Source organism: Semicossyphus pulcher, unplaced genomic scaffold (assembly GCF_022749685.1).
Source record: "Semicossyphus pulcher isolate SPU_LCO1_2020_fin unplaced genomic scaffold, fSemPul1.0.p SCAF_16, whole genome shotgun sequence".
Classification (NCBI taxonomy): Eukaryota; Metazoa; Chordata; class Actinopteri; order Labriformes; family Labridae; genus Semicossyphus; species Semicossyphus pulcher.
The window spans coordinates 10031366-10056760 of NW_027211670.1; the positions used below are offsets into that span (position 1 = coordinate 10031366).

The window sequence follows — 25395 nt, forward strand, 5'->3', positions numbered from 1 at the left end:
TCTCGGTACGGACCGAGGGTGGAATTGGGGCTGGTAGCTGGAGAGGTGCCAGCTCCTTTCCTCGGCTTCGTCGAGGTGTCCTTGAACAAGGCACCGAATCCCCCAACTGCTCAGGGCGCATGTCCATGTGCAGCCCCCTCACTCTGACATCTCTCCATTAATGCATGTGCGGTGGGTCCTGTGTGTGAGTGCTTAGTAATTATTCTTTCTTCCGATATCTACATCTGTGTCTGTTACACACAGATACACCTCAAAGTAGACAAACAAAAATAGGCATTGGCTCGTCTGAAGTTTGATTGCAGTGAAACTAGTGCAGCATGCAGACCCTGTCTGATGTTGTCGTACTGCACGTCTTATCAGAAATAAAATAAAAGGAGCAGAATGTGAAACAGATGCGCTTTGCTTCATTAATTTCGTACACTTGTTTGTTTGCTTGTCTGTTTGAAATGTACTCCATGAATAGTCGAACGCTTCTGAACGCAGCACGGATGCGGTTTCTGTAGGAACTGTGGATTAAACAAAAGAAGCAGCACAGGAGCAGCATGAGGTCAGTCTGTGCCATCACAGATGATTCATTGCTGCTGCTGCGGTCCCACACTGTCTCTCTCCTCCTCTCTCTTACGTACTCCTCTAGTGTCTTGCTCATAGAGAAATATCATCCCGTAGCCCTGTGATGCAACACACACACACACACACACACACACACTAGCCTGTGATATTAGGCTTCTGGGGAAATGCTAAAGGCAATTATTTAAATGTCAGTGGAGGTAACACCCACACTCACGACTCATACACCAATCAACACAAACATATCCCCCCCAAAAAAACACATCCTCTCTCTGTCTGCCTGTCTGTCTCTCCGCCTCACACGCACAGCTAGCATCTGCTGCGCACCAGAGGAGGACAATTAAGGGAAAAACAACAACATGAGCAAACTTCCGATGGGGGGTGGGGGTGTAAGAAACTAAACTCTGCTCCGCTAAAAAATAAAACTCAGCTTCTCGGCCTTGGGAGAAACAACCCATTGAGCTGATTGTGATTGTGTGTCTGTGTGTGTACAGTTGTGTATTCTGGCCACACAGTCTTTTGGTTATGCGCTACAGTGTGCCAAGCGCAGGCTGACCCGTTTGTACTTAACATTAGTGCTGTTGCGCCTCTGTGCCAGGTTGTGTGCCTGTTACATCTGTGCAAAATGTGTGTGCGAGCTATATGTGTGTTTAAGCGTGGGGGCATGAATGCGAGAGAGTGAGCTTAATTAAAAAGCAGCCCGAATGATTGTAATGCTCGGAGCAGCAGGTCAGGTAGAGAGGACAAACGCATTCATCTGTGAGCCTCGGAGGGTCTGGAGCCAGACAGAATGACCTTCCTGCTGATGTCAAAGAACTTCTGCTTCACATCACACCGACCGCAGAAGTCACAGGGATCAGGTTGAGGAAGCAAAGTAAGCGAGCTGAACAGACACTCAAGAATTTTGTGTTTTCTTGGCATAAAGACAAACAATCTCCAGCTACGACAATCTGTGTATGTACCTTAGCTTTAAGCTCATCGTTGAAGTGTGGGTCATTGAACTCGACGTAGCGGAAGAACAGGGACCGTTTCTGCGCAATGGAGTAGTTCTTGGGAATCTCCTCCTCCATGTACTCCTTAAGGAAGGTCATGTTGCACAAGAAGCGACCTGTAAAGGCCCGCAGCAGCTGGAACAGCAGCTCGATCTCGGAGTAGTTACGCCTGTGGAGAAGACAGGGGGGTCAATGCCTCTGTGTATTAACAGCTGGCCCAATGAGTTCATTTTCAGGCCTTTCGCCATCCTTGTCAAACTTTAGGTAAATTCTGAATAGCAGTACATACTTGCAGTAGCTGAGCAGGCAGAATGCCAGCAGCTTGGGCTCCTTCCAGTTGGTGGCAGCCATGTTGTCTTTGCGGTGTCTCTCCTGGAAGGCCTCGCTGACCCAGACTCGCCTCAGCTGGCTGACCAGGGAGTGCTGCCCTGCCAGCCAGCCCTCATCATTCTTCACTATGATGCTGATAATCTGCACGGAGGAGATGAAGCAGAACTAGAGGTTAATGATGGAAGTACGGGAGGTTATTTTACACATATATAAATCTACGCTGACAAGACATGGTTGTGTATAAACTGATGCATGAATCATATGTACCTTAATAGCCTGAAACTGTAGGTCCAGTCTGGCTGTGGTGGTGGAGGGAGATCCCGGTCGAACAGTTGCCGCAGTTCCAGCGGGAACCAGCAGGGGGACGAAGCGGTTCGGATTAGACGCCAGGACGTCTCTCAGTGGTTTGGCGTCTTTGTGTTTCAGGAAACTCTGTATACAAACAAACACACATTCTTTAACTCTACCCCGAAAAGTGTTTTGATCAACAACTGTAACAAAACATTACCCAGATTTTTACCAGAATTATTACTGGAATTGACCCACATTAACAGGACGACAGAGTCTCATCTCATCTCCACTCACTAATGAGGCAGAACAATTCTGTGCAAGTGTGTCAATGAAAAGACTTTAGGGACAGCAACTTTGAGCTGCCGGTGTCTGACCATGAACATGCGGCTCCACTGGGGGTCGTTCAGCGTAGCCTCCATCATGAACAGCTCCACGGTCTGAGAGGGGTGACGCGTCAAGAACTTGATCAAAGGCTCCCTGAAAGGACTGCCGGCCTGGTGAGGGAGGGATGAGGGAGGAGGAGAGAAACAGAGGGGAGAGAAACAGAGGGGAGAGAAACAGAGGGGTTTTCAGGACAGCAAATGCAGATTTAGATTCTATCACTTCCTTCTGAAGATCTTTGAAGCCTTAATAGCAGGTTTTATGTGCTGTTAACAATATACATCTGAGATGGATCAAATAGGATTAGGACTGTTATCCCAGGAAGAAAAATTAACATCAAGAGATTATGGGGAGAGTTTTTATTGTAAAATTACAATGCACGGCATATTTAGCCTTCAAAGTGTCTTGAGTAATGTAAGGGACCCTTTTTGAAGCTGTAACATCCTTTAAATCAAAACAACGTCATTTTTAACTTGTGCAATTTCCTTATTTCCCCATTGCACCAATTAATCCAGTCCAAACTTCATTCATCTACACGACACAATTTAGGGGGGAATTCACTAAAAGATTGTGCGGCTTTTGCGCCCGCTAAACCTGACACAAAAAGACCCCGCCTCATTCTCGATGCACACGCAGAGGGTTAATTTACGCATATGTAAATGAGTCATTATGCAAACATTCGGCTCAAATTTGGCCCCTTTCTACGCAAATGAGCCTCGTGGCAAAAAGCACCTAATTCACAAACAGCAGGGCTATCAGCACCGCACAGTTAGAGTGAAAATATTACTGCCTGCAGAGAGCTGGTGGTAACTGCTGCGCAGTATTTAAAGGGCTGTCACGCTCTGAGTTTCAAACGATCATGACGACAATTCCACCTCAAAAAATGTATTTGTCTGTAAAAACATTCTGTTAATAATATATTGTCAATATTATTATAATAGCAATCGGGAGACCAATCGATCTGGAGCTGTCTGAGGCTCAACCCAGGCATGCAGGGATACACCTGCGGTCTGAAGCTGTTATGCAGATGGAGATTAATGTATCTGGACGAGCTGCTGTTGCGGGAGTTAAAACTAGTAAACACTGGTCGAGTCTGGACTTTACAGTAAACTGTTGAAAGAGCTGCCCCCTCCTCTCCCTGCTCATCATCGATCTGTGGATGGAGTTGAGATCCGTCAGCGTGCGCTCAACTAATGCCTGAGAGCGCAGCACCGCGCAGCAGAGAGTGGAGGTGCAGACAGCTTCTCTCCACAATCAGACACAAAACAAGAGCAAACTGCATATAATCCTCCAAAGGTCTTCATTGTCCCCCGCCTGTGATGTATTTTCTCTGCTGCTTTTGAAGTAGGACTCGACAATCCCTCACAGTGTGTCTTAAGAATGCATTTGGGCTCCTACCTCTATGAGCATGGCCCTCTCCGTCTTCATGACCACCTCCAGCAGAGGTTTGACCAGAGTCTGCGGTGCGGCTGGGATCAGGTGGAAGAGGTTGATGATGGCGGAGCAGATCTTCATCTCCTGGAGGAAGATAAATAAAAGAGGAGTAAAAAACAGAGTGAATAAATATGCTTGTGGAGAGGACGGACAGGAGACAAGGACAGACAGTCTTGATGGACAGCCACTGCGGAAAGACGAGGGTGAATCTTAGTCACTGAAAATGCAACTTGTGCTTATTAGATTGTTAAATCAACCACTGGCTTGTGTCCTTGGATAACATTTGCACAGGTTATAAAAAATAAAAAACAGTTTTATGATCATTTTTAAAACATTTTATCATTTATATTGTAGCAGGTCAAAGAGAAACAATTCTAAAACAGTTAAAATATGTGGTAAGTGATGACAGAAACATTTCTAAAGACGCAAACAGACACACGGACACAGAAAAACAGGGCGACTCGACCAGCACCACTACAACAACATTGGTTCAAATCACCAGCACAACATTGGTTATTATAACTAAGTTTAGTCACCAACAGAGGGCGCAACACCAGGTCACATCTCACCTCAACACCCTCCAACGCAGGCTGTACCGGAACGGGAGACAATGATCAGAGTCAGCAGAGCAGTTTGTGTGCATTTTTGTGTGTCTGTGTGTTGTCTGTCTTTGTGCCATGTGGAAGGTGAGCAGATAAGACAGGGTGATAATGAAATGGGAGGACAGCAGCAACCTTTACGAGGGGACCTAGTGAACACCTTTTCTCAGCGCAGGGTGGAATCGCGGGGCAGGAGCCACGCTGGGATGTTAGATGGCATTTAGGGGGAAAACACTCTTCAGACAGATATCAGGTCAAGAATACAGGAAGTGACATTAAACCCTTTCAGTCAAATTAAAAATTATTCTCCTGACTCCCTATTTTCCTCCACCCTGATAACCCTGTTTCATGCCTTCATGTCTGCACCATCCTGCTCAGCCCTACTCCGTCCCTGTCTTTATCAGACCCGGCTCATTCACCCCCTGACCCCGGCTTTTATTGTCACTGCCAGCCTCGCTGTCAACCCCCACAAAGACCACAAAGAGTTGGACGGAGGGAAAGACAAAGGGCCAATTTGCATCTAATTAAACGCACCAGTTTGAGATACAGCAGGATGAGTTCACATAAAGAGAAGGGGCATTATTTCTATGAGGGGAAAGGCAACTGTTCCCCCCACCGCCTCCTCCTCCTCCTCTCTCACCTTTTCTCTGCCTTTACAAGGTTATCTGTCGGGGAGATAATGAGGAGACGCAGCGCTGGGCCCACCACCGCCTGCCTGGCGCCTAATTAATCATTGATTGTAATATGGCCACTCACAACTCATCTGGGAGGAGGCCACATTGAGGAGGTGTTGACTACATGTGACTGTGGCTTTGTGTGCATAAGGGGCAATGTCTCTGCCCCCGTCAGTGAGAGCTGCGCGGCTCGGCGGGACAGATGAACTGAACAATAAAAGGTGCCAGTAGACAGCTGTATTGACCTGCTCCTACAGGCTGTGGCTGCTTCTGTGCTGCGTTAAAAGATTCTGCTAAAGAAGATTAAAGAAACATCTACATATACTGAATGATGAAGGCTTTACATTTGTGTTGCATTTCTCAGGGTAGAGAGGTATGTGTATGGTACTGTGTGGTCTGTCTGAACTGTGGATACTTACACTGCCATCACTGCGCTGGCCACCCTTGTGTGTTATTACAACCACCTCCATCCACTTCCTCAGGTGTTGCTGAGAAAGATAGAGAGATATAAGACTGAGACTGTGTGCATACCCATCTAGTTCAATTGCAAAAACAAGACTAAATAATTATTAAAGATATGCAAGTAATGAAAAACATTATTTCTCCCACTGACAAAAACTCCTATAAGACACGGGGTATAACGTGCATCGCCTCTATCTTATGCACAAACATGGATCACATCTCCTACGGTGAGAATCAGCCTCATGCTGTGCGTAATTGTTAAGCAGACTTATAATATGCTGGGAGTTTGGTGGCTGCAGAAGTCCCTGCATTTTACTCCAGTTCCGAATTTCACAGCACCACACCTGTTTTACCGGCACCTGGCGTTAATGCTTTCTTCTTCTTTTGTTATTTAATGGCGGTTAGCAAAGAGCTTTCAGATGCGCTACAGCCACCGTCTGATGGTAGTACTGCATAACAACCAGGCGCCGGTAAAAACAACGGAAAATATATATTTTTTAAAGGTGAGATAATAGTCACATTAACTTTGCGATTTTCATAAATTAATGAATATTCGAAATTCATGACCCATCCCTAATTTACACGTGCTCTTAAATGGTCAAATTTGCAGAATATTTGATATATTATAGAGTAAACTACTTAGGTCACATAATCAGGAATGACTTAAGTGATGACGACGATGTGCAGCAGCAGTGTTGCAAACTGTATGCACAAGAAAATATGCTGGCACGCAAATTTCACATGTGCACAGTTACTGTTAAAGCCGAGCTTTTAAGAGCTTTTTTACTGTCCTCCACTCGGCACAGCCCACCTGTGGTGTAGCTACAGTAAAGCTAAAATGAAGATACTTCAGGTGGCAAACAATGATGCATTTCAAATCCTACTTAAGTTACCAGGGTGGACGATATGTTTGTATCTAATAATGTTCTAATTTTCCACGGCGTGCTTAGAAACTTATGAGAAATTTATGAGTGGATTGTCTGACGCTAAAAATGTAATCATGATGGCACTATGTCAGCCCACAGTAAGTGAAACAAGGTGTTTTTCCTGCTTCTGGAAGGATCTGTAAAGTTGTCTTTAGTGTTTTAAACTGGATTGATTTCATCCTTTCATTGCTGTCTATTTTTACTACATTGTGACTATTTAAAATTTTTAAAATTTAAAAATTTAATGGACTATAATTATTTTATTCCTGTCTTTATCCCTCTGCTGTTGTCTTTGTCTTTATTGAGTGTTTTGATTGTTGAGCTGATATGGACCTGTGTGTGTCTGAAATGAAGTATAACTTAAAAAATAATCAAATAAAAAATTCAAATATTTAAATGCTGTAAAATAGTTTATAGTTCACAGCCTCACACTGCAGCTGTTGAACGTTTCTCACCATCATCTGATCGCAGAACTTGTCATTGAAGGAGTTGGGGAAGAGGCGTGTCACAGAGGTCAGGCGGTTCACCACGTTGAGCGTCAGGCTGCGGTAGTCACCGAGCATCATCAGTAAGGGCCGCATGTGGGTGTGGATCTGGTCCACCTCAATGGTCGCACCTTCCAGGAACTACAACAAGAGCGCAGGACAATTTCATTTACAGTTTCTAAAAGATTTTATAAAGTGTTTACAACAAGATAAGGTTGAAATATACTGAAGAATTGAGGGAAATGCTGTGTTAAGTCTATTTAAATTTCAGCTATCAAAAATGTGCTTTGGTGACAAAATTTCAGGGCTTGTAGGCGAATATTAGCATGTAACCCTGCCTTGTGTCTTCATCATGGCAGCAAGGCCCCTCAAACGAGGGCACGACCAGCCGTAAACAAACACACATGCCAGCATCACACACTGATGACGCACACAGGAGGGAGGGAATGATGCATGGCAGCCACATTCATTTTCCTCTCAGAGCTGAGAACAAACACTCCATCCTGTATCGATCGGGCCATGGCAACGCTCATTAGTGCTAGCAGGCAAGAGATGAAAGAATGGAGAGAGCAGGGAATGGCTTTGTGGGAAAAAAAAAAATATCACAAGATAGCGAAGAGGAGCGACTGGTAAAGAAAGAAAATGAAGGACACAGAAATGAAAGGAAAATGGGACAAAGGGTAGATGGATAGATTCTGGGATGGTATGGATAGTTTGATGGCGAGAGGCGGAGGCTGGTTCAGGGAGAGTGTGATAAAGGAGAGGGAGGTGCGTATGAAGATAACTGGGAGGAGAGAGGGTATGAGGGGAGGGTTAATAAAGGGCTTCTGAGATGGCAAATGTCATGAGTGATAGAGATCAAAGACTAATGAAGCAGAAAGGAAAAGCAGATAATGAAAACACAACAGGTAAAAGACTAAAGAAAAGGTAGTAAGTGATACAAAGAGTGGAAACACATTTCAGACGGTGTAGAAAATGTGTTTTTAGAAAAGATTAAAAGGTTGCAGACAGATTCACAAGTCTGATCTTTGGCTTCACGGCTTAAGGGCACGGTCTTTAATCCACATTTACGAAAGGTCATGTCTGTCGGGCTCTGGCTGAGTTTTTCTCAATGGGAACTGCAGCAGAAGTGAGTGATCAAACAACGGGGAGAATATTTTTTAATAAAAATGTTTTAATCTAACTCAAAAAGTAACCAGGAGCCAATGTAGGGATGCAAAGATAGGATTGAAATAGAGCTGGTATTGCAGGTTTATAAACATCTGGCAACAGGTGGTGGAGAAAGGTGTATTCCACAGCATTGTAATTTTAAATCCAAACCCAACAAACCAAACGCTTCTAACCAAAAGACCTTGAAAATGTGGGGAATCAATCATCCCTTAAAGGTTCTAATCAACACTAAAAATGATTTGAGTTTAATTGGTAAAGATGATGCGTTCAAGAGCGACTGCATAATGTGCATTCATCCAAATCTACACAAACTACAACAAAACAAAGAGGGGAGACGTCGCACTGACCTTCCTCATACACGCCTCGCCTGCTTCCTGCAGTTCATTGTTGGTGGAGTTGAGGGCTTTAAACAAAGCAGCGATGATCTTCTCTCTGGACTGTGGTAAGTAGTTACAGGCTGCCAGGGCATCTAACCAGGAGAGGAAGGAGCATCAGTAACATAAAAGACATCTTCTCTGACAAGACGAGAGATGATTCAATCAATTCCAAACATAACAAATAATATCATGTAAATGTGTCGAAAACAACACCATGAAAGTGGTTTGTACATGAATTTTGCAAACTTTACATAGTTCATTATAATCTAAAGCAGTGGTTCTCAACTGGTGGGTCGGCACCCAAAAGTGGGTGGCAGAGCTGTTTTCAGTGGGTCGCGGATGTGTGCTTTTATTTGGAAGGACATGGGTTTTCTATGATGTGCGTGCAGTAGTAGTTTATTCACACTCCATGTGTCCATTGATTGGGAAATCCCAGCTACAGTTACATTCTTGAAACTTGATGAGCCCTACAGTAGCTGCACTCGTTTATTTCTGTTATATGAATTGTAGAGGGAATTTCTTCCTCGTAGGCACTGCCACTCGCTGGTCATTTTGCTTGATTATTATACTGCTGTGAAGTTGATAAATTGTTCGGTTCCGTCTCATTTCCCAACTTCACCAAATTTACATTAAATAAATCTGAGTGGTTGAAATTTTTCAAAACTTGGGTCCCGATTTGTCATTAGGGAGCTGGTGTTGGGTCCAGTTGAGAACCACTGATCTAAAGCATTTAGATTAATCCCGAACAACTTGCAATGAGCACAACAAGTAAGCATCAAATATAAATTCCATGCAATAATCAATACAAGGGACCAGTCGATCATTTTCAGCAGGTCCGACTCACTGAGGGCTGCGATGCGGAGGGGAACCAAGGAGGGAAGGCTTTTGTAGCAAGGCAGCTTCATCAGATTAGCATCCTCTGCCTCACACAGGTTCAACAGCTCTGTGTAGAAGACCTTGTGCTCCATGACATTGAGGTCCATGGTGAAGAGGCGGGGCTGCAGGGTGGTGCAGAAGGTGTTGCCCTCCATCAGGCCGATCTGAGCGTTGGCGGGCTGGTGGCGGAGCAGGTGTTTCTTGGGGGGGACCATATCTTGCAACACCTGGAGAGAAGGAAACACCAATAAAGACATTTTGTAGGAGCATTATCTGTCATAGCTACATTTAAGCCTGTTTTGCATTTAATACTTAAGTCCTATTTGCACAGCATTAAATCCTGATATGTAGTTGGTCCTTGGTTTCACCTCTTTGTGTGGTTCCATGATGACGGTGACACTCTTGCCGGTGACCTGGGCGAGCACCTGCAGGGAGTGCATGGCCTGCTTTCTGACGGTTGAGTTCGGGGAGGTGACCTCCCGCACCAGGTCGTGCGTGACCATGTGGAAAGACTTGTCCTGGGCGGCCAGCAGCTCCTCTGTCTTTTCTTCATCTTTCAGAGGAGTGGCGCAGCGTACAAGCAGCTGCTCCAGGGTGGTCTTTGCCATGGCTACCGCTCCGTTGGACACCTCATTGTGAAAATCAATAAGGTAGTAAGTACAAGGCCACTGCAGAGTTCAATGGTGCGACAAAAGATGAAAGTTACACGTTACATTCCACAGGCTGCGAGCTTTGTAAAACATCTGAAGACAGAAGTCGACTTCACACGGAAGCAGGTGAATCATTTTTGTAAAATGATTTCAATATATTAGAATCCCCTCACCTCTCCTGTGAGGTCCATCATGACAAAGAGCAGGGCCTTGAGAAAGGTGAGCTGGTTCTGCAGCACCCAGATCAGAGGAAGCCTCTCCATTAAGAACTTGATGGACACCACACCGCCGAGCTTGGCGTACCAGGCCTGCTCGTAGCAGCAAGCGCAGAGACGCTCCACGATGTAGGAGAACAAAGGCAGCTGGCACGCCTGAAGATGTAGAAGAAGCTGGGATGATTAACTGCTTTCACTTTTAAAACTACACACATATGGAAGCATAAATCACAAAGGGAATTAATTAAAAAATGACTGATTAAAAGTGTAGATTTATTTCAAACTTTAATATGTAAATGCAAGTAATCAATTTGTCAGAATATCTGGCACAAGACTGAGACAAAATCAAGTTGTGTAAATGCCAGCACAGTTGCCAACATCTTTACAACATTACAAATGTAAAACCCTCCAACACCCTCCTGCCAGTGACTCACCCTCTCCTTGGAGCCGAGGATGATGCTGGCCACGTCGAAGATGACCGCCAGGGCCACTTCTCCGATCTTACACAGCTCCTTCTCCTCGTAGGCCATGCAGATGGCGATGGCATCGATCAGAACCAGCGGGTCCATGCCCTTTGAGCCGTTCTCCTCGCTGTGGAACATGGATGTGCTTGGCTGGCTGCCCAGCTGGTAGCAGGGCAGGAGGAAGGGACCTGGGATCAGAGGGGAGGACAAGAGGAAATGTGGAATACATACATTTTAATATAGTTTGAAAGAGGTTACAACAAGGTGTTACAGCAATATTAAGTTCTTATTATATGTCAATGCAAAATCAAAGCCAGAAAAGTCAAAAGAAAGGGCAAAATCAGAAAGTGAGGGATTTGCCAGGTCAATGCCAGGTCAAAACAGAGAGCTAATATAAGATGCAGTGTGTACAAAGAGCACCACTCCCTCACCACACTGCTGAGCCACAGCGACCATGGTATAATGGCGAATCAGGCTGGCGACGAAGGGCAGCGCGCTGGGCCTCAGGTCTTTTATCACAGCAGACATGAACGCCCCAGTCAGGGCCTGTTCAAAAGTCCTGCGCGCAGGCGTGTCCTGAGCTTTGTAGCGGTGAGAGATGATGACATTGGGGATCCACTTTTCAGCGAAGCTGAGGAGAAAAACACACAAGAGAGTAAATATTTATGTATTAACAAGGACAATATAATGGTTTGTGTTCAGCCCTTTTGCCCTACATTTAAATAAGGATCGCTTCCTGCTGCCTGTTTGCAGTCCCCACACCTGTAACATTTTCTCTCTCCTCTTTCCGCCTTCCTATTCCTCTGCCTCTCTCTGTGTCCCCTGTTGGTATTTTTGTTATTTACTGCAGCGGAGGGCAACCGGGCCGCGGTGTGATTGAGCAGCTGTTTTCTCCATGCTTGAGCTTGTGTTTTATAATGCCACACGCCAGGGGCAGACCTGATGGATCGCTTCATTTCATTACTGCCATTTAAAAGACTACTCTTTGGAGGAGGAGAAGGAGAAGAAGTGGAGGGAGGGTTAGGGGGCTCAGGGGAAAGGAGAGAGGCGAGGAGCGTGGTGGGTAGCGGGTGGAGAAAGTGCGGGGTGGATGTCGGATCAATTGCCCTTCACTCATTCAGACGCCTGCCACTCTGTTCTCCAGCTTGGCATTTCATGATTTGCCCTGTGTGTCTTTTTCCTTTTAAAACTGAAAGGCTGTACTTACACTGACCAAACACTGAGGCGAAGGAAATGGCGTGAGGAAGATGAAGGGAGGCAGAGAGAGAAAGAGAGAGAGAGAAAGAGAAGATAAAATCTTTCGAGAGAGGATGCTGCAAATGGAGGCGGCGGCAGGTTGCAATCCCCTCTGATCATAACTGACACACTTCATTATCCCCGCAGAAATGTGCACACAGACGTATTGGTTTGCATGTGTGTGCGTCAGGGCGTAATGACAGGAGAGTGTAAAGGGCAGGGTGTTGCGTAAACAGACAAGGGAAAGTCAATTAGTCCCTGCACCGGGGATCAATGATGGTAATGCGACTAACCCACCCGACAACCACCCCCCCCCTTTCCTGTGTGTCTGTTCATGTATGCGTCTCAGAACCGCAGTGAGGCCCGCCAGAGGGGGCGTGAGCTGCATGAGTGTAATTAGCAACTCTTGCTCTTGAGATGGAATTGATGAGACGTGTGGGGCGGGGAGAGGGGTGAACATTCACACAAAGCTGGTGTGGTGGGTGGGGTTCAGAGAGGGCAGAGAGGAATGGTTGGGGAAGGAGAGGTCAGGGGTAAATGTCAAGATCAAGTTGAGGCTAAAGAGAGGCATGATTGATCGGACACTTAGCTTTGTTTTGCTTAATGTCTTAATAGATTTTGGGCCAGATTCCTCCCTTCCGACAAAAGTAAGCAAAGTCTTGTTTTTTGATGGTTCTAAAGATGACCTTGCCAGATATCCTGCTGTGTGAGGGATGTTAAGAGTCATCTTAATTGCCCCGATCCGATATCCTGTTGTGTGGGGGGAACCCCAAGGACAGACGTGGAACGAAACGATAGCCAATGGAGAGCTACCGGAACCGAAGCTATCGCAGCCATGGCAGCAAAAGCAAACATAGCATACAGCCCATGTTCACGCCGTCTCCACGCCTTCATCCATAGTTTTTTCTGCTTCGATTTTTCAGTAAAAAGTCCAAAAAGCGATCCCTGTCATGTTTGGCCGCGAGACATATTGCGATATTTCCAGTTTTGAGAGACGGACTCTGGTTGTTGGTGAATGAATCTGATAGTGTGTGTTGTGCTGTTATGGTTACATCATTGCTCTCCACACACTATCGGAACAAATCTGTTCAATCTATCATGACTTGTCTTCATATGTGGGGCCTCTTTCTTTTTCAATATCTGTTAAGATTTTTTAAAACTTTTACTGTGGACCAGCCTTAACATGGTCACTGTGTTTTATGACACTACTGCCCAAATGCACAGAAACTTCCAGAACACAACAACATTGAAGGAAAACTCCGGCAGCGGGCAGGTTCTCTGCAGATACACTCACTTCTACCGCGTGATGAGGAGACAATTTTCAGAGATTAAAAAATCCTACTCGTTATGTTTTTAGTGTTTTTATATTTCATCACAAATGTGCTCAGTGAAATGTATGTAAATCATGAGGGAAAAAATGTAATCCTCCCTCTTTGCTTTGTTCTTTTACACCAAGGTATTAAATATGTTTGTATACTAGTATCATATCAAATTACTGTTTGGCGGCAACCTGTCAAACGTATCTCTAATCAGGTATTGAACAGCCTAACCCTTATAGCAACTGTGAGGAACTTTTGTCCCTGTGGACAAAGCGGTACATCTCATCCCTTTGTTGTTGTCTCTTGTCCTGTAAACGAGTGTGCAGTATTCTCTAATGAATTCTCATCCTATCACCTTGTAACTGACTAATATACCAACCACCGTGAAACTGTAAACAAGACTAGGTCGAAACCTGGTATGTGGCTGACCGCAGCAGGTCAATGTGCGCTTTTGTGGGCAATGTGTTACAAGGACCAGGATTAATTTGGTCTGTTTCATAAACAGTTAAAGACTTCTCACAGTACATTTAAATAATAACAATCACAGTATTTTGCATAGGTATAAACCAATATTAAAATCAAGCTCAGAGTGGTTTCTTACTTGGGATGAGACAGAAGCTGGTATAGGGCGTGCTTGTTGTCATCCAGGCTGGTCATGGCCACCAGGAAACACTTAATGACCTCCCAGGCCTGTCGTCTGTAGTACGGCTCCGTGTTGGCACTCTTCAGACAGTCCAGAGCCGTCTCTATCGCCTTGGGAAGAAATAACCCGGAAACAGAATCTTACTCCAAAAATCTTCACCATTTTATGCTTTGAAAAGAAAAAGCTCCTACATCGCAAAATGCTAATATTCCTATATTATTAGTATGGGAATTAAATAGCAAGTGTGACTATATATGTGATTAATCTGCAGGAAGTAAAAACAGTGCGCCATCTGGCCGAGCAAAGGTCATTATGATTTTAACATTATGGGCTGACACGCCACAGCAGCAAGGCATTTAAAGAGGGAGGAAATGAACTAATTAATGTCACTCAGAGCAGAGGGGAGAGGATGAGGAGGATGCAGGAAGAGAGGAAGGATGAGAGGAGAGAGGGGGACTGGATTGTAGACCTTTCAGGGTGTTAGGATATCAAGATAAATCTGTCCGCACTAAGACAAGCCAAGTACTCCTTTACTTGTACTTAGCTATGAAACTGACGGGAAAAAGAAGATTTTGGATGCAAAATTCAGACAAAAAAATCTGCTCTTTACTTGAGCATAGACAATGTTTGCAGTAGACACTGAGAGATAAGATTCAAGTGGTAAAGTTGAACTGAAACAGAGCTTTAAAAGGTTAAAGCTGCAAAAGAAATTCACAGATGTAAAGCACAAATCCCATGCGAGCCTGATTCCACGTCGTACTACTTTAAAGAGAATCAGATCACTGGTTTTTGATCTTTCCATCTGCCTTAAAGCGCTGAAACCGTCTCTCTCTAAATGTGCCGACAAACCATAAGGCTGTATCATAAGCTAACTGAGTGCGTGTGATAATGTGTGTGCTGTCTGCACCCGAACACACACAGACGGATAGCCAGAAAGAAGAAAGAGCAGCCATTAGTGAGAGTAAATAATGCCGTCACGGTGGCCCCCACTAGATTGATGATTACTGACTGGGGATCAGGAGGAGAAACAGGAGATGAATTTAATTACCTGGAGGACACACACACATCTCGCAACACACTCGCTCTCGCGCACACAAACCCATGACAAGGATATATGGCTCTCAGGGAGGACCAATAATGAGGAATATCAAGCTCTTTTAGGTTAAATTGTTTCTTTAGAAAATTGAAATACAAAGGGAGTTAAAGGGTCTTCAGTAAAGTTACAAAACAAACTCACCACTAGTAGGAATATCATCTCACCTTTTCCATGGGCAGCTGAATGGACGCCTTGCAATCAGTGAATTCCGCCTTGATGCTCGGTCCCTGGACCTCCGTCACCACATAATGCAGCCTCTGAGACTCCTTCAGCATCTTCCTGTTGCTGCCGCCAAACTTTCCCAACACGCGGTAGGCGACGTGAGAGATGCTCTCAGCTGGGTTACGCAGGGTACGCCACAAGGCCTGCAGGACAGGAAGAAGAGGGAACTTATTAGTTCAATGTGGACGGTTTGATTGCTGTTAAAACTTTTGCTTTGATGTTACACTACACTAAACATAAACACAATTCTACAAAAGCTAATAAGTCCCTGTCAGATACAAAATACTGTACACTGATGGCAATGACTTGGTTTAGTGGTCGTCAGTCACCTAACAGAGTTAATACTGCTGCTTAGAGGTGCGCAAGTGATCCATGTTCAATGTGTCATCTCTGATATTGTCATGACAACTGTTGACCACTAGAGGGCACATGTGCTAAGTCATATTGAGAGAATGCATGGATATAAATACGTTACTTTTTCATCTAAGAGCTTCCTGCCAGGCGGCTTTGGGAAGTATTGGGCAGTGTCAGTGCAATGATGATGAAGAGAACAACCCCCACCTGCATGAGCTCTGCCCTGACAGGCTGGATGTGGTCGTAGAGGAAGTCAGGCTGGAGGTTGTCCACACACAGCTCCAGGGTGCGGAGACCCTGGCTGACCAGAGTCTGAGAGCCGTTGAGCGCAGACACCAGCGGGTCCATAAGCATGGGTAAGTAGGGCAGCAGGGAGCTCAGACGCACCGGCACTGTCAAACACAGCTCCACAAATAGATCCTTCATGTGCTGCTTGTGAAGGCCGCTCTGCAGCATGTTCAGACCTGATAGCATGGAGTGGAAAGTTAACTTTTGCACCTTTGTCAAATTCAACTCATCTTAAGTATCAGTGTGAGAGGCCTAACCTTGCAGCAGGTTAGGTAGAAGCGGTAGGAACTCCTGGTAGAGCAGGTCATGGCTGCCTCCTCCAATGGAGCGGAAGAGAGCCCGCAGAAGCAGGAAGTAGTTGTAGGGTTCCTTCGCTGACTGGGCCAGCTCCATGGAGCTGTTTACTATCTTGTGGAGGTGTGGCTGATGAAACAGGGCAGTTATATTAGTTAAGAGAAACAAAGAGAAAGAAGTCTCAAAATAAGTATGCAAAATCACTTACCTTGAGCATCTGCTCATTCTCTGCAGCAAACAGAGACACTGAGCCGAACACTAGTTTGAAGAGCTTGAGGTAAAGGTTTGAGAGCTCAACGTTGGAGCCCATCTCTGGCAGTCTCTCGAGAAGATACTCTACCAGGATGGTGGCAAACAGAGCGGACGTCGACAGGTTGGCCAGGAAGGAATTTGCAACAATCTGGAAAACAAAAAAACAGAATTTGAGCACAAATAATAAATGAAGACTCTCCCCTGATACAAAGCTAATGACACATTTATACGCGAGACATCATGTACCTGTAGTGCATAGTTTTTGCTGATCCTCTCCACCATGTAGGGCACAGTTGTCTGAAATATCTCCTTGAATGTGAGGGGGTTCATCATGGTGAAGACCCCAGCAAAGTGCTCCAGGACCTCTTTCTCCTCCTTCATGCGGACAGTCTGACAGTTGGCCACCCTGATGTACGTCTGCTGGTTATTGGCAACCTGAACCTGGTCGGGAAACAAATGAGCTGCAACTTTTAACAGCTGTTGCATTTCAATCTTTCAATCTATCACAGCCTGCGTAGATTTTGCACACATAAAAATATTGAAGGTAAAGTGCGGATCTTCTGCTGTACCTGGTAGATGTCCAAGGCCTGCATGGCGTATTTCACCAGCTTTATGTAGATTTGTGTTTCCTTTGGCTGCAGCTGCTTGTTAGGAATGAACTGAGCCTCTGGAAAAGACACATAAGATATAAGGTTACATGCTGGACACCTATGTACCATAAGCAATTATGATTGCACAGCAGGGATCTGTGTCCTCTCACCTCCTGGAGCCTTGCACGACGTGATGCCCCACGTTATCGTCTTCACTCCGCACACCAGAGTCTTGACCAAGCTGCGGCAGTCCGACACCTGAAACGTCTGCTTGTCTTCCTTCTCACCTTGTCGGTCAAAGGCTGTCGGTGGGGGCGGAGGAGCCGCGGGAACAGGGGTGGGAGGAGCGGGAGGTGGAAGGGCAGGGGTGGTGGATGGAGTGGGCGTGGCTGGCACGCCGGGTAACGCCACAGGGTCGACCACGCCCATCTCTGACTGGGGCTTGCACTTCTTGAAGATGGAGACAAGCTGGTAGCGTGCGATGGTGTGAAACTTCAGCACAAACACCTGATTGAGAGGACAAAGAGGGGAAAAATAAGCTTTTCTTTGTCAATGTTTATGAATTACACATATCATATGTCTTTACTATTTATCCGAGCTCTACCTCCAGCATCCTCATCAGGATGTCGCGGCCGTTGCCGTTCTCCTGCTCCGACTTTGAGCGGATGCAGTCCACCAAGTTGAGCAGCAGCTTGCAGGACATGGTCTGGATGTTACTGGGAAGGGACTCATCATCGATGTTCTTGGCAAAGAGCTGCACAGCTAAGGATAAATCCGTCAGGGGCAGGTTCTGACGAACGTGATGCACCAGGTCTGCCAGCGTGCTGTAGGCCAAGGGTCTGGACAGGGAAGAGCAACATTTAAGTTTATTCCACGGCTTGATGGTAGCGAAAATCAAAAAGGCTTTGCTCAAGTGAAGTGACATTTTCTAAAAAGCCGAAAAAGTAGCATTCAGGAAAGTAGGAAAAGCTTGACAGGTAAGAAAAGTTTCTTTAAGATCAAACAGAAACTGCGAGAGGGAGAAAGAAAGAGAGAATATGAGCTAATGAGTGACACTGAAATGCCTGCCCGATCTCAGCTACTTCCTCGTTTCTTATGAGCTACTAATGTAAAATGACTGTTTTGTGGAAAATGCCGGCGAGTTTGGACCTCTGGTCAGTCAACAAGGTTCTGAATTGACCAAAGGGAGGATGAGAGGGCAGTCTGCCCTCTGGTGAGGCGAGAGAACATGACAACTTGACAGTGCGATCAGTGCTGCAGTGTCAGGAGCACCGAGAACTGCCTGATTAATGTGATAGGACACTTAACGTGCACCTGGCTGTGCAATCAACCACGAGAGAGAGAGAGAGAGAGGGAGAGGGAGAGCGAGAGAGAGAGAGGGCACCAACACCAAGGACATCAAATGAAAACTCACCGAAGAGTTTCACGAGCTGTGTAACCAGAACCGATCAGGATGGATTCATCGAAAAGTTTGTCCATGCATGGTATAAACTCTGAAACACAGTAAGATACATTGTTCATGGCATGACTCAAAGATCTCAGGACTGTACTAGAAAAACACCAGGATATAAAGAAACATTGGGAGAAAGATGCGTGTACTAGTGCTGTCAAAATTGGTCAAAAATGACGTTTGATTATTCCTTCTAAAAAAAGACAAAGGTTCGAACTATTCAAATATCTATTTTTGCGCAATATGTCCACCACAGCATACCGATACAACGACAGACAAACTTACTTATATTTATATATTTATACAAACATAAAAATGCCTTTTAAAAGATCAACACAGGCTTCCTACAGCCTGCAAAATAAACAGATAGAAAATAATTTGAACTCTCCGCCATCATTACCACAAGGTTGCTGTTTCAGCTTGTTTCAGCTAGACTAGTTATAGTTAAGTGACGTGTGCATGCAAAGATGCTCCGTGACCAAGAGAGTGTGCGCGTGGACATACGAGAACATGCGAGACAGACGCAGTAGTGCTGATTTTTTTTCACATCAAATATTAATCTCAATATCTGAATATCCGTTTTTAATAACAACTCTGTTATATATTCAAATTCTGAATATTCATCGACAGCTCTAGTGTGTACATGTGGTGCTATACACCGTGTTGAATTAGACATTTTTACAGTACAAGAGAATAATAGACGTACATTAAATAATGCATTGATGTGATACTATATCACTGTAACCTCCCCGATTTTTGCGGCTGACAAAAACCACCTATTTCAGGTTGGATTGTTTCCTCGGTTTTTGCAAGTTTACATCATTTCTTTTGCAGAAAATGACACAAATCACTGAAAATGGTTTGAGTCACCGAGGCAGAAGTGACTCACAGTTTATTGTTAAATCATCAAGATTTCACTGATGGTTGGTTTCGCTTCTCACCACCAATACCAAATCAAAATGAGGTTTTACGGCCACAGTTTGACAGCCTATAAAAAACGTCTTTTCAGAAGGAAAAACACTTTTTTGCTTCAAGGTTTCCTCAAGGAGAAAATATGGTGCATTGTGGCTGTTTCACACTGGTTTTACATGCATGTGTGTGTGTGTGCGTGTGTTCACTTACGGCTACGTAGGTCAGTTGTGAGGATGTGCTTGGCTGCGATGAGCAGTTCCTTGCGGAGGTGAGCGGTCTCGGAGGGGCAGTTGGAGAGCAGCTGAAGCATGCCCTTTACCATCTGCTGAGAGTACTTCCCTACCAGGTCCTGATAGGAGGCACACACACACAAACGTAACATATAATTAAGAGCACAAACAATGTTTTAAATAACGGTATACTTCCATAAAAGTATACAAGTCAATACCTGCGAGTGATGGGCCTGTATTCAATAAGTTTTTATTTCATATCTTTTAAATTAGTTTGGAAAGGCAGGGTGTCTGTAGCAGCACAAAACAGTTAAATCGCCTTTAAAACAATTCTTCTAGTTGCGTTTGAAGTTGCTTCAATGGTATTATCAGTGTTTATATATTGTATAATAAGTTTTTCTTATAATGTCTGATAGACAGAGTCAGTGTGGTCGGAGATAACTTCAGAGGAGGCAATTTGTGCTAAAAAATATAAGTGAATTTAAAGTCTGAATGTAATTTTGTGTCCGTTTCATCTTTATTCTTCCCAGCTTTAGTGTCCTCGGATCGGTGAGCACATTATGTTACAGCCTGCTTCCTGCCAATCACCTAACGCCCGAAAGAAATGATAAGCAAAACACAATCCTTTGAAACACGTCTGTTTGATTAACTACGTCTTAATTAATACAGGATCTTTGCAAGTAGCTCATTTTAGTTTGAAAAGAAGGTGCATTTAAAAGAACTAATAGAAAAGTGCATTTAAACATTGCAGTAGTAAATATATAATACATATTGCAAAGTACTGTGAAAGGCTTTCATTAATTCATTAACAGTGGAAAGTGATGCAACACAGCCATCAGGCCGCTGTACCTGGTAGATCCGGATGATGTAGGCGAGGAATGACAGAGTCTTGATCTGCGCAGCGATGAAGTCTGCATACAGCTCCTTGTTATACAGCTTGTGTTGCCTGCAGAGGAAACAGCACAATTAACATACAAAAGCCATTAAGTGCCAGCAAAGACATTAATGAAGTTGTACACCTGCAGTAGGTGGCAATTACAGAGGTTGAAATAGTGGGTCTACATATGGGCTCTGTTCTACATGGGTGACTTGTTTGTGTGCGTCACAGCTGTGAGTGCACGTCGGGAAGAAAGGTTTGCTCTACCTGCCAGAGGCTGCTGAGGTATTTCTTCTAAATTAACTCTGCTCCATTTCCTTCCTGTTCCAAATGCTTAAGAAAAGCCTATTCCGACCCTGAGAGGTTTCACCTCCTGCTCAGGTAATTCCTACAATTTTAACTTCCCCAAAATGGATCTTAACTCCGGCTTTGGCAGGCAAAGTGCCGAGCGGAGCCATCAACAAACTTTAGTGCGAGAGAGGAAAAAAATCAATTCTCTTAAACGTGCCCATCTCATTCCGAAGGCTGTAAAGTGAAAATGAAATTTGTTAAACGCACACTCTAACTCCTGTATGAGACGGCCTTAAACAGCCGACACATACGAGCGTGCAGGGACTCACACACACACAGAGCATCTTACCTGGCCTGAGGAGACACCTGCAGCATGATGGTGTTCATGATGAGGGGCACAAACTCTGACACGACGTTGTGAATGTTCAGCTTATAGAGCTAAAGGGGACAAAACAAACACAACCTCAGTTAATGGAAATCTTACCTCATTTCATTTAAACACATTCTTACAGCTGAAGTCATTTAGTCCAAACTTTTTATATGATTTTTTTTAAGGGAAAATATGCTCAAACTTCCCCAAACCCAATTATGTCCGTGCAGTTAAGTTTGAAATACATGCCAACTTAATTTACAGTCTTAAATCGAAAGTATATTTAACTCTAAACTTTATAATTCACAATTATTACAGGCGTTTATTTTGCATTTAAATTGCATTTTTTTAAAAGGCAAAAGGCAGACATATTGCAATAACTAATTTCACTTAATCCTGTTTCCTGATATTAAACCACATTACCAGATGTTACTGTGTGATGGGTGCTTTTAGGGAGGTTACCTGATACATCAGCACCACTATGATTGGCAGCTCCGCCAGCACCTTCAGAGACAAGGAGCCCCGTGGGATGATGGTGTGCTGGAGGCAGGAGAAAAAGAGAAACATAATAAGGATGATTGACACCTTGTAGCTGATGTATCATCAAATAAAGAGATTCTGAAAGATGAACCATTTTCTCAACAAACGAGGTTGTGTGCTAAAAGAGAGCAGGATGTGCACGTAATGTTTTCATGTATTTAGTAATGAATGGTGAGTAAGTGTAATATTTTTTGTGGTCTCTCCCGTCACGTGTGGCAACATGGAGCACTACTGCCACCCGGTGGTTACACACGCTTCTTTAAAAGTTTGCATGATACAGTTTAAACGTGGTGATAAAAATGCCAACAAGCTGTTGTTTGTCATACTGTTCGTGTTTCGCTGTCTTCCCTCTCAGGTGCAGTCTTGACCAACACCGATGTGATCATCCCGACCATTTCTGGGGAGGGAACCGTGTTCTCTGCTATCACCTGGGGGTTCTCAAAATATCGGGCCTGATGGAAGCAGAAAGAGACAGTGGTTAAAGAAAACACTGGAAACAAAGACACGTGGAAAGGAAACAACTGATCTATGTAGATGTAAAAAGGCAGATGGGATGTACTTACAACAACTTTGGGAAGGTCTTTGTAAATCTGCTTCACAAAGTCCAGAAAGTGATGAATCTGAGAAGACAGGATAATGGAGGACAAAATGTTCATATGTTGGAAATGGAAACAAATTATTCTTTCATTACTTATATCTATTTACCCTGCTTAAATCATGGAGAAAAACTCTGTCACCATATAAAGTAATGCATATGTAGAGCTTTTGCTAATGTTTGTCATTAAGGTCTTCATCAACAAACAATGGTTGGTAATTCTCTTAGTGTGCTTCAGGTAAAATTATGTATTAGTTACGACATTTTTAAATCACATCTCTTGCATAATAGGAATATTTAAAATATGTTTTTTCCCCTAAAGGGCCAGTTCGCAGATTTTCAACCTCAATCTTATCATGTTATTATGGGGAGCTAACGCCATTATGGTAGGGGAAAAAATGCAATTCCGCTCTGTGCCTTTGGAGGACGTTATCCGCTTCTCCAATGGGCGCTGGAAAACCTCCGCCAGACTACATAAAATGCGGCCAGGGAGCTTTTTAAACTACACTTCCTCAATCTTGGGCGCCCGCCTCCGATGTCATGTCTCGTTCAAAATCGTCAGGTTTGAAATGTAGACTGAAGTCCCGCAGATTGTTTAGACGATCCACCGGTATATTCTTGTCGTATTTCGGATTCTGTACCGCTCTGAGACATTGCCTGCAGCGATCAATGTCCTTGACTGGAAAATGGTAGTGTTTCACTCCAGCGTCTCTCGCTGGGCCGTTCCTTTCAGGTAGAGGGGCGCAATGCACGCTGGGTATTAATGTAGAATGGGCAAAACAACAAGCTGTTTGTACAACTTTCTCCACAGCTATGGCGCCAATTTCAAATATTATTGCTTCTTTCGATTACAGAGAACACCAGCTTTGACTGACAGTGGCTTTATCCAGGGGCGCATCGCTCCTTTAATAAGAACTGGAACAAAAAAGCTTCCTTTGATACATGAAAGTCCAGTTAGTGAATTAAGAACTTCTTAAGTTGAGGGCAGCCCTATCGATCACTTTCAAAACTCTTTCACAGCAAAATATGTCTTCATGCAACAAGGCTGAGCTTCTCACCTCCTGTGAGATTGGAGGCCGGAACTGTTTGTGCAGCTCGATGATGATGCGAAGGCAAATCAGGACATTTTCTTCACTTTCAATCTGCAAAGAAACAGTAAAAAAACTGGAATGGGAAATGGCCACAAAATAGCTTCTATTTATTGTGTAACTTAAATAAAGATGTGAGATAGTAAAATGTTCTTTTTTTAAGAAAATAGGACTCATACCTCCAGGAAGCGGAACATCACAGACAGGATGTTCTTGGTGTGTGGGCGAAGGTGTTCATTTGTTGGAATACGGTGGATGATTTCCAGCACAAGCTTCCGCAATTGCTGAAACAAATGGATGATATGTTCAAAGGAAAGAATGCAGCTTTGCAAACAAGGACACCATACTGACTCATATCAGGGGATGTTTTGTGATGCAGTTGACAGATTTATCAAAATCTCTTTAAACAATACCAATAAAGAGAAATATCTTCTCACTGTAAATTAAAAGTGAGTTATGTATGGGGTTATGGGGTCTTTAACTGCAGTCACGCTACCCAATGTAACATGTTTTATGAATGTACAAAACTAGTGTTAGTGACTAAAGCAGTATTTCTGCTGCAGTGGACAAGTCTGTGCAGTTTTTCAACATTTTAGAATAGATTAAAATTGACAGGTGTACGAAGAAACCTGAAACCTTGTATGGGTCTACATACCTGTGTAGGTTTTTCTTGAAGGAATTGCACCTCTCCATCCTGAAGGAAAGTGAGGAAGCGAGGGATGATGTGTTCCAAGAAGGTGGAGTACTGAGGCGAAGATGTCACATTCTGAAATCGGCAAGTTCAAGACATTTTAGGTTATGTGGTCATGCAGTATGTCATGCAATCCTGTTTCAGCGCTGTGCAAATGTTTTGTTTGTACTGTAATTGCACATTGATTACTTTCCCTGGGTTAAATAACAACTCAAAAATCCTCACACATTTTTGGAATCTATAAAACTTTTTTAAATTCATTTTAATCCATTAGCAGAGACCAAAGAAGTTAATCTGCTCCATCCATCACACACTGAGATCATTCATCAAACTTACCTCAAAGTTCTCGCTGACCTCCTGCATCATCTTCAGCTTAGTTTCATCAGCTGGAAGTTGAAGGACACAATGCTGCCATTAATCAAACTTGCTAATGATACCTTTCCACTTTTCATAGCCAATCTCCATGTGCTCAGCAGGGACTCTCAGATCTTATCAGTTTTACTTTCAGCGTCCAGCTTGTTCAAAAGGTACATCAAGACACACACTCACATTCAACACACTCACCCAGACACACGTACCTTTGACTGGACTAAAGCATATCGCTCTCATCACATCGCCCCTTACTAAGCACATGTGTCTCAACTGGACCATCAGTTATTTTACTAAGACTTAGAAAAAATGACATTATCATGTGTGTTACATGAAATGTTGTCTTTGATTTCTTTTTACTTTAAATTCTTCCAACACAAACAGGAAACATTACACAAATGTTTCTGTGTTTACAGGAATTTATAGATAATTTTAACCCAACTCTTTTTCAAATTACATACATTATTATAGATTAACATGTATACTAATAAGTTTTTTATAGAAATTTGTGTTTGCTAGTAAAAATAATGCATTTCAAATAGTTACTTTCCAAAGCTGTATCATATTGAGGCCGTCTTCAGCAGATATCTGACAAAAAAAAAATTATCTTCTTGAATCTACTCATGTCAAGCATTACACTATGAACTTACGCGTGTTGGCGTCTGTGAGCGCTGCCACAAACTGCAGGTACTTCTTCATTAGAGTAGTCTGGTCGACCACAGTGGGGCTGGGCGCAGGCACAAAGGCCATGGTGGCAGCCGGGACAGACAAGGCTGCAGAGGGGAAAGGAGCAGA

General features: G+C 44.0%; 1 protein-coding gene across 2 annotated transcripts in view; it reads right to left on the reverse strand.

Annotated features, from left to right (window-relative positions):
• The window catches only part of trrap (transformation/transcription domain-associated protein), an 88336-nt gene extending 62986 nt beyond the window's left edge, over positions 1 to 25350 (reverse strand). The window contains exons 1-35 of one of the 2 annotated variants that reach the window (XM_069664117.1): positions 25251 to 25350; positions 24568 to 24617; positions 24196 to 24306; positions 23720 to 23824; positions 23511 to 23594; positions 22421 to 22477; positions 22184 to 22309; positions 21780 to 21857; positions 21297 to 21385; positions 20629 to 20725; positions 19760 to 19898; positions 18602 to 18680; positions 17792 to 18026; positions 17358 to 17694; positions 17167 to 17264; positions 16844 to 17038; positions 16554 to 16745; positions 16309 to 16474; positions 15971 to 16227; positions 15352 to 15552; positions 14050 to 14201; positions 11325 to 11524; positions 10864 to 11081; positions 10388 to 10585; positions 9933 to 10193; positions 9533 to 9791; positions 8659 to 8780; positions 7112 to 7282; positions 5688 to 5756; positions 4565 to 4585; positions 3960 to 4079; positions 2555 to 2674; positions 2157 to 2321; positions 1849 to 2030; positions 1530 to 1728 (exon numbers count right to left, since the gene is read on the reverse strand). In XM_069664117.1, the coding sequence (XP_069520218.1) occupies positions 1530 to 1728; positions 1849 to 2030; positions 2157 to 2321; positions 2555 to 2674; positions 3960 to 4079; positions 4565 to 4585; positions 5688 to 5756; positions 7112 to 7282; positions 8659 to 8780; positions 9533 to 9791; positions 9933 to 10193; positions 10388 to 10585; positions 10864 to 11081; positions 11325 to 11524; positions 14050 to 14201; positions 15352 to 15552; positions 15971 to 16227; positions 16309 to 16474; positions 16554 to 16745; positions 16844 to 17038; positions 17167 to 17264; positions 17358 to 17694; positions 17792 to 18026; positions 18602 to 18680; positions 19760 to 19898; positions 20629 to 20725; positions 21297 to 21385; positions 21780 to 21857; positions 22184 to 22309; positions 22421 to 22477; positions 23511 to 23594; positions 23720 to 23824; positions 24196 to 24306; positions 24568 to 24617; positions 25251 to 25350 (5253 nt within the window). The remainder of the gene's footprint in view (positions 1 to 1529; positions 1729 to 1848; positions 2031 to 2156; positions 2322 to 2554; positions 2675 to 3959; positions 4080 to 4564; positions 4586 to 5687; positions 5757 to 7111; positions 7283 to 8658; positions 8781 to 9532; positions 9792 to 9932; positions 10194 to 10387; positions 10586 to 10863; positions 11082 to 11324; positions 11525 to 14049; positions 14202 to 15351; positions 15553 to 15970; positions 16228 to 16308; positions 16475 to 16553; positions 16746 to 16843; positions 17039 to 17166; positions 17265 to 17357; positions 17695 to 17791; positions 18027 to 18601; positions 18681 to 19759; positions 19899 to 20628; positions 20726 to 21296; positions 21386 to 21779; positions 21858 to 22183; positions 22310 to 22420; positions 22478 to 23510; positions 23595 to 23719; positions 23825 to 24195; positions 24307 to 24567; positions 24618 to 25250) is intronic. The other variant, XM_069664118.1, reaches the window with a different exon arrangement.
• Positions 25351 to 25395: the final 45 nt, after the last annotated feature.